The sequence below is a fragment of the Vigna unguiculata genome, chromosome 4 (genome assembly GCF_037176805.1).
Source record: "Vigna unguiculata cultivar grain cowpea cultivar isolate G323 ecotype 2 chromosome 4, ASM3717680v1, whole genome shotgun sequence".
Classification (NCBI taxonomy): domain Eukaryota; kingdom Viridiplantae; phylum Streptophyta; class Magnoliopsida; order Fabales; family Fabaceae; genus Vigna; species Vigna unguiculata.
Window position 1 is genome coordinate 32,660,783 of NC_140795.1, and position 8,594 is coordinate 32,669,376.

Below are 8,594 nucleotides of genomic sequence, written 5' to 3' on the forward strand. Positions count from 1 at the left end.
ATCTTATTTGAATTTTTATATTATTTGAAGTTTTATAGAGAAAGTAACGAATAAAACAAATTTTTAGATTTACTTATAAAATGTTTATACATTATTTTTGTATTTATTGTTTTGATTTTAATTTTTTATATTTATTATGTTTCCTGGAGAGTAACCTAATTACTAGAGCATATTAGTATGTCCAAATTATTTTCTATTTTATCTTTTAAATAATAAAAATAATATTGATATCATGCAGTAAAATTTAAAGATAAAACGTCAAGAAAAATGTAAGAAAAAAAATAATATCTGAATTTATATATTAATATAGATACGAAAAATGTAAATATTAAAGTCTCCGGCACGACTTTGATGATATATCTCAAAACCAATGCTGGTTATACACGTGCAATAATTGACCAAAATATTATTATCATAAAAACTCCATTCGACACGTGCATAAACTTTGTTGCCGAGTTTCGTTCCGAGTTCGTTGGGCCAGGTGAACCTGAAATAACACATACGAAAATACTATTAATAATTATTTTTCATTCTTACTGATGCAATACACAGTTTAAACATTTACCTTATTATGATTTATTATGTTTTTAAAGTGGTATTAGTAGAATTCAAACTCTAATAAATCTCAACGGACTTTTCATTATTATCTTCTTTCAATAACTATTAATAAATAGTTCCTGGTGTAAGTATGATTTTAAATTACTTACTACAAAATTTGTTAAACTTTGTACATATAATTTTCTTAATAATAATCTAAAGCTGTTTTGTGCGATTTATAGACAACTAGTTTTTTTTTTTTTTTTTTTATTTATCCCTCATATCCCATTCTAGTAACAAAGGCAACGATTATCAAGATATTAAAAAAGGCTTTTACTTTAATTATAGTAATAATATTTTATATTTATTTCATACATCATTATTATCACTTTTTCAATTTATCAAATATTCAAGGAATGAGATACAATATTTTATTTTTCGTAGAAAAGATACGCAACTTAATAAAACTCTATTTATCTCTTTAATTAATTAATTAATTATATTGACTCATTTTAAATAATATAAGAACTAATAAAAAATAAAATAAAAAAATTGAAAGTGTTGCTAAAAGGAAAACTTACTTGTGAGACAAGACAATGGATTAACATGTTGGCCACATCTAGCAGGCAATTGCTGAGCTTGAGTGACATTAATGCCAGCTTGTTCTGCTTGTCTTGTGCCTCTGTTACTCACCAAGCTACACAAGCATTCTGCATCAGATTCAATCACAGATTTCAGAGGCTCACAGCAACTATCTGGAGGCTCTTCACCGCCATTCAGATACCTTAAGCAAGGTGAAAGCTTGTTCAGACAAGAACTATCTTCAGCACTTCCTCTTGCCACACATTGCAACACTACAACAAATGCAATGCAACACAGTGCCCTCCACACTGTTTCCATTATTTTCATTGATGGTTATAGTTTTTCTGTGCTTTTGATGATGAGTAGTATTTATATGTCAACCTTTGAATGTAGAAGGAGAAAAAAAAATGATTTGAAAATGAAGTTGATTAGAAGTTGGTGATCAAACTTGTAGCCATGGTTGACCCTTTTGGCCTTTGTTCATCATGTTGTGGAAGCTTTTGAATGTGTGGCTCGGAGATAAGAAGACGGTTCCACGGGTAATGTCACAGTTGGATAGGTGAAGCTACTTTCGTTCTCAAGCTACACATATTCAAAGAAAATAATATATGTTATTTATCACATATACCTAATTTTCATTCAAATAATAAATTACATATTAAATATAGAAAAATAATAATACGTTTCTTTTATTCAAATAAATCTATAAATATTGAATTTTAACTTATTAAAATTTTGTATTTCTTCTAGAAGTAGCAATTAGCGACAATATCACTTTTATCTTTCACTACTCAGAGAATATTTAAAGTTCTTACTAACCAATAAAGCAATATTTTTTTTGGTTTTTTATTGTTTAACTAACCCAGAGACATGTATTTACCCTTTTGAAGAGTTAATGTGCTAAACAGCTGCAACAAAGTGTCGGGTATTTTACGTATCAGAGTACTTTAAAAAAAAATACAAATAATGAATAACCTTAAAATAAATTATAAAAAATCGTACGTTATCTTAAGATACAACATTATTATTTATTAAATAATAAAATTAATCTTTTAAAACATATTTTTTAATATTTTGAAATGATATTGAAGTGATTTTCGAGACTCGGTTTTTACTACATTTTCTAAGTTAAATGATTGGTTATAAATTTAATTTTTAAAATTAAAATAAAATCAGTTTTAGGAAATTTTTTTAACAGAAATCACAGTCGTTCAATATGATTTATCTATATTTAAGAATTTATTTTAAATTTTTCTAATTTAATAGTTTAAGAAAATACTCCTTTTAATCAAAAATAAAAATTATAGTGATTCATTGTGCAGTAAAACTTTAATATCTAAGTTTTGCTGACACTTGTACGTCTATTATCATTGTTTGTTGTTATGTGAAAATTTAATCATAAATTAAAAGAAAAAAGAATATAAGGGGCCAAATTAACCCATGTTAAAAATCCAAAAATACATGACTCGGAGTTAAAACTTATCATGAAGAATTAAAAGTTCCTTATATTGCTCACCAAATGAGTGGCTAAAAGAGTCTTAACCTCAAGGCACCCTGAGATTTTTTCTTTATGCACCACCATTGTTTCTCTTCTTGCACCCCATAAAACCTATAATCTCTGCTTTACCTCATTAAAATTATAATAAAAGTCCTTTCACATCTTATTTTAAATGTTTTCTGGACTAAGTTCAGAATGTTAAAAAATATATTTTGAATTGATTTTTTTTAAATATTTCTAAATATAAAAATATCTTTTGAAACAACTACAAAAATATTTTTCTGAATTGAATATCTCATAAGATATTTTTGAATTTAGATTTTGAAACACTAGCCCTTCTCTACCAGGGATGGCAACGGGTGGGACGGGCGGGGTGAGATTGGGTTTCGCTATTCTATATCCATCTCCATAAAAAAATTTATCTCTACTCCTTTATCCAAATTCAACGGATACCAAACTTTTGTTTCATTCCTATTCCCACAAGGTAACAAGTATACTTTTGTACCCATACCCGTACCCATTTTCTTACTCTTTCAATATTAATTAATTATTTTTTTATAAAACATTAAAAAATTAAGATAAAGGAAATATAGTATTATCAAATATTCAATATTAAAAGAATGGTTGTTTCTTTGATATCAAATATCTAGAAATAAATTATAATTAAATACATTTCAAATTAAAATATCAAATAAAATCTTATGAGAACCAAAATATTTATTAACTTTACAAGTATATTAATGGAACCTAGTAGATAAAATTTAAAAATAAAAATAAAATATAAAAGAAAAACAAATATTTAAATTAAAATATATTTTAAATGTTTCTTTACTTCACATTTTTAAACTAAAATAAATCTCTTTTTATATACTAATAGAAGTTATAATAATCAAAATCACACAAAAGAACAAATATTAAACTAATAATAATAATAATAATAATAATAATAATAATAATAATAATAAAATTAACATATCATGTATCTTTCGAACTTCAATATATCTTAGATGGTGATAAAAAAATTCATAACAATTAGATTAATTTTTTATATTATAGTAAATAAAATTTATTTATACAATTATAGTGACAAAATTACAGTATGATTGATAATGAGTTAGAAAATAAAAAATAATTATATAAAATATATCAAAATAGTTTCTACATGATAAAAATAAACAACAAATAAAATATTAGAAAATTATCTAATGGATGTCTTGGAAAAATATTTGAGAGACTATTGAATGAAATCACACAAAGGAAAACAAATATATAATTAAGGATATGACAAGATGAAGAATACCTTAGAGATCTAAGAAAACTTTTCAAATATCAACATAGTCAATGGTTGAAAAATAACGAAATTCTTTTTAGCGAAACAAAAATGTTCTTAAAATGAAACAAAAATTAATAGTAGTAGAGTAAAGAAGATAATATTTTTATATTACATAGTAAATGAAAGGTTCATGCTATTGAACACTTAACTCTAAAGTGTTAAACATTCTCATGTGAAAGAAAAATATACAATAAATAAAAATATTAAAAAAGAATAGAAATATTCAAATGTGAGACATTAAAAATATTTAATTGACATACATAATTTGAACATAATTGAATAAAGGTTATGATAAAATGAAAAATATATTGGAGATGCGAATGAATTTCATGACAAACCAAATAATTAGAAGAAATAAAAAATAGAAAGTGTCTAGTAATGTGTGTGTGTCTATATATATATATATATTAGTAAAAAACATTCTGATCTAATTTTTTCTAAACTGCACATTTTGTCTTGTCTTCTGTTTTCATTCTTCCAACTTCAAGTATCGGTACGTTGTCTTCTTCCAATTACACCCCTTAACATTCTTCTCTTTCCTTTCTTTGAAATTGGACATATACATCAAACCTTATATAGACAATGACGTTTATGGTATGCTTGTTGGTAAATGATGAAATCAAAATTAGAATACTTGGCACGTGACAATTGAAGTTTATTATTTGTTTATTTTTTTTATTTTTCAGGAATCAATCGGAGAAAGTTGACTTGTTGATCAAAACACTAATTAAAGAATTTTCATTGTGTTGAATGTCATTTTATATTTATTTTTATAATTATTTAGATTTGTATGAACTTGAGTTTATTTTAACTTTATTTAAAATTTATGATAGTGATGTATTTTATTTTATTTTATTTGAATTTATGATTAAATATTTATTTTTTAAATAATTTTGTGAATACCTGTGGATACCCCGGATATGAAAAATATAGACAGATACCCGCATAATAGATACCCGATGAATATGGGTACAGGTACGGGGCAGATATTTATCTAGTGGATAGGATAAGAGAGCTACTATCCGGACCCTACCCGCTCCGTTGACATCCCTAGTCGAAACTAGCATGACATGATATAAACTTGATCTATCATTAACTCAGCGTGAATTCAACTCGACTTAGAATAAGGTGGATTTGACTCAAATCGAAACGTCTTTTGTCAGAGATTGAGACGAGTCGAAACTCAATAGTGAGATATATTAGATCTATCTCATTAGATTTAATCTAATATTAAGAGTGAATTCAATCTATATTTAATCCAATTAATTTTGAATTAAAAATAATTCAAATAAATTTAATTAATTTAGTTAAAATATATGAAAATTATAAATCCAAAATATTTTATTAAATTTAAATTCGATATTTTGAAAAATCAAATTCATATCCACCCATATTTAAAACTAATTATTAAATAAAACTATAAATCATTGAAAGTGAGGGATTTTCTCAATTCGATTTATTTGGCAAAAAGAAATCGAAATCGTGCGCCTTTATGAAACAAAAGTCTAGAACAGTGAAAGTGAGGATCTTTATTCCTTGCCTAGAATTTACTCAAGAGTACCGAGCAAGTAAACTTTATTCAGATGGAAACACGAATCCACAATAATACACAACACCCCATAATAGTAAAATTTCCCGATCATAAAATCTCTTACCACGTACCCACCAAGCCTCTCCCATCTACATCCCCACAAAAATAAATTTCTTGTCACTAAACAATGTCTGCAACTTCCATTTCAAACCTCACCATGGAAGAAAGGTTCCAGGAGCTGCAAAAGGCAAAGGAAACACCTTCACCAGCCCTGGGAAACGCCAAAATCCAAGGAGTACCACCGCACCTTCTCCGCAACCGAAAGAATTTCAACAAACACTACTCCCCAAAGTTAGTGTCATTTGGTCCCATCCACCATGGTGATCTCAATCTACACCTGGGAGAACAGTATAAAAAAATGTGGGCAGCAGAGTACATTGGCAGCACCAGAACAACCCTTCCAAAACTGCACAAAAAGTTTGTACAAAACAGGGAATCCCTGAAGCCCCTCTTCGACGAGGATATTCTCACAAAAAATGGCAGGTTTTCGAAGTACGAGGAACAAGGTTTTGAAACTCGGGAGGACATGATCAGTTGGATGCTGTTCGTGGACGGGTGCGCCCTTCTGCACATTCTGGAACATGCGAAGCTCCACGAACCGGGTAAAATGAACGTGAAGGTGGACCAGCTTGTGCTGGTGATGCAGGACGCGCTTCTGCTGGAGAACCAGCTTCCGTTCCCGCTGCTGAAACATCTATGGAGGGACTCCAAAGAAGAGCTTATCGAAATTATGAAAGGGTTTCTTCGTTGCCACCATTGGGCCACCAATGAAGATCAGGTAAACTTTAGAGCGGATTTCCCACAGCCTACTCATCTTCTCCACCTTCAACGCTCTATCATCCTTTACGAATCTCCAACTAAGACCGACAAGAAAGGATTCTGTGTTCCAAAGCGCAACACCGGCAAGCGAAGCGAGACTCAAAATGTTTCACCTCAAAAGCAAGACGACATGGTAACATACAGGTACAGTTTAAATTGCTCCCAATCATTTGCTGATAAACAAAGTGTAAACAGAAAAAAAATTGAGAAATGAGAGTTTAGTGACGAGACATTCTTATCTAATTAGGTTATTTTACATACATGGAAGCAAATTTTGTCTAGATAAATGGGTAAGTCATAATCATGAGTAAGTAGTCATGATAACTTTAATATAAAATATTGATACTGGATTCGTCTTCACTCTTAACGACTTCACTTCTTCAAAATTTCATGATTAAGTTGTGCGGCGTTCTCACGACTTCATTTTTGAAATCTTCATGAGTTTATACAAGAATTTTTTAGTGATCAGAAGTATTTGTTTACTTACCCTTTTTCACGATATGTGTACAAATTTACTCGAGATGTGTAAAAAAAAAAACTGTGTAATCATAAATAGGTGGTATTTTGGTATGATTTATAATTTGTGTGTCTGAATTGTGTAGGAACATAAAGGAGTTGAAAGCAGCAGGGATTGAATTCATGTCAAGCAAGACTCGAAGGCCAAAAGACATATCTTTCTCCCTTGGATGGTTTCATTCAACACTGAAGCTTCCCGAGATTGTTGTGGATGACACAACAGCTGCTACTGTGCTGAACCTGATAGCATATGAGATGTGTCCTGATTTTCAGAATGACTATGGGATTTGCTCTTATGTGTCGTTCTTGGACTCACTCATAGACCACCCAGATGATGTGAAGGCACTGAGATCAGAACGAATTTTGCTGAACTCACTAGGGAGTGATGAGGAAGTGGCTGAACTTTTTAATACCCTTAGCACTGACTTAGTGCCTGACATGGGAAAATATGCTGATCTTAGAAATCAAATTGAGAAGCATTACAAGAATAAACTTAGGACTTGGTTGGCTCTTGGGTGTAGTACCTATTTCAGCAACCCTTGGGCCATCATTGCATTCCACGCTGCAGTTGTGGGTCTTGTCCTAACCTTTGTCCAAACTTGGTATGCTATTCGCCCACCAAAATGATATCTTTGTTGCTGTTTTATGTATGATTGGAATGTCTTGGACTTAGTTATGGAATCTCCAAAATTATGGATAGTGTCTTTAAATTGGTTTCATGGATCTTTATATTCGGTGGCGGATCTTGATTAATATTTTAGGAGAAGTCAAAATAATATAATCAAAATTTATATATTTAATTATTGTCACTGAGACAAAGATAATGAATACATAATTTAGTATAACCATAACTATATAAAGAAATAATAATTATTGTCATTTGTTGTTTCATATTCTTGAGTGAGTAGTATCATGGTTCAAAATATTTGTGAAAAAGTTAAATTTGTCTTGTTTTCATCTTCACATAGTTTCCTTTTTTATCATTTTTAAAATATAATTTGTTCTTGTATTATTTACCAATATATATTTTTTAAAGACTAAGACTAAAGAATAATTTGTCATAATCTAATAAAAAATTGAGACATAAATACTAAAATAAAAATTCATGATAATTAAGCTACAAATAAAAATAAATTATAAAAATATACATAGTACAATATTTTTTTCTTCTATATTCTTAAAAATGAATATACAAAAAGCTCGTTAGATAAAAAATAATTTTAACTATTAAACTAATATTTCACTATCAAGTAAGACAAAAAAGTATTTTTTTTTCAAGAAGGGAAGAGAATTTATAAGAGATAAGAGTAGACAACAATAATTTTTCTCTTTAAAAATACAAAAAAACAAGTAAAAGTAAAAGATGAGAACAATATGTGAAAAACTAAGGAGACAAATAAAAAAATCTTAATAATTTTTTTTTATTCTTTATTATATTTGATTTAAAATTACATTATCAATTAATATTAAATATTAAGATTTATAAATCAAATAAAAAGATTTAATTTAATTTTCTTTGATTTTTGACATACTACACATAATTTTAAAAGTTTAAATACTATACATAATTTAAAATGTTTCAAAATTTATAATTGCATAAATTATAAAAAAATTAAAATTATCGAGCATACATAATTTAAATTTTTTTAAAAAACTTAAATACATAAATTAAAAAAAAATCAAAGTTTTTTTGGGGGGGGGGGGGGGGTGGGGGGGGG

The 8,594-nt window shown here is 28.3% G+C and overlaps 2 protein-coding genes across 2 annotated transcripts; one reads left to right on the forward strand and one right to left on the reverse strand.

Moving 5' to 3' along the window:
• Positions 1-270: 270 nt before the first annotated feature.
• Positions 271-1,450, reverse strand: LOC114182654 (non-specific lipid transfer protein GPI-anchored 30). Its single transcript, XM_028069565.2, has 2 exons — positions 1,119-1,450; positions 271-487 (listed from the first exon to the last, which is right to left on the reverse strand). Exons 1-2 carry the CDS (start codon positions 1,444-1,446, stop codon positions 378-380), a joined length of 438 nt encoding a protein of 145 aa, XP_027925366.2. The 5' UTR covers positions 1,447-1,450; the 3' UTR covers positions 271-377.
• Positions 1,451-5,572: 4,122 nt separating this feature from the next.
• Positions 5,573-7,595, forward strand: LOC114181614 (UPF0481 protein At3g47200-like). Its single transcript, XM_028068115.2, has 2 exons — positions 5,573-6,504; positions 6,963-7,595. Exons 1-2 carry the CDS (start codon positions 5,669-5,671, stop codon positions 7,501-7,503), a joined length of 1,377 nt encoding a protein of 458 aa, XP_027923916.2. The 5' UTR covers positions 5,573-5,668; the 3' UTR covers positions 7,504-7,595.
• The last annotated feature ends 999 nt before the right edge of the window (positions 7,596-8,594 follow it).

Bases quoted from the DNA above. Each gene is read 5' to 3' on its own strand.
- LOC114182654 (XM_028069565.2), bottom strand. From the start codon at position 1,446: ATGAAAATAATGGAAACAGTGTGGAGGGCACTGTGTTGCATTGCATTT. The intron at 488-1,118 runs GTAAGTTTTCCT...GTGTTATTTCAG, and splicing joins TCCATTGTCTTGTCTCACAA to GTTCACCTGGCCCAACGAAC.
- LOC114181614 (XM_028068115.2), top strand. From the start codon at position 5,669: ATGTCTGCAACTTCCATTTCAAACCTCACCATGGAAGAAAGGTTCCAG. The intron at 6,505-6,962 runs GTACAGTTTAAA...TGAATTGTGTAG, and splicing joins GACGACATGGTAACATACAG to GAACATAAAGGAGTTGAAAG.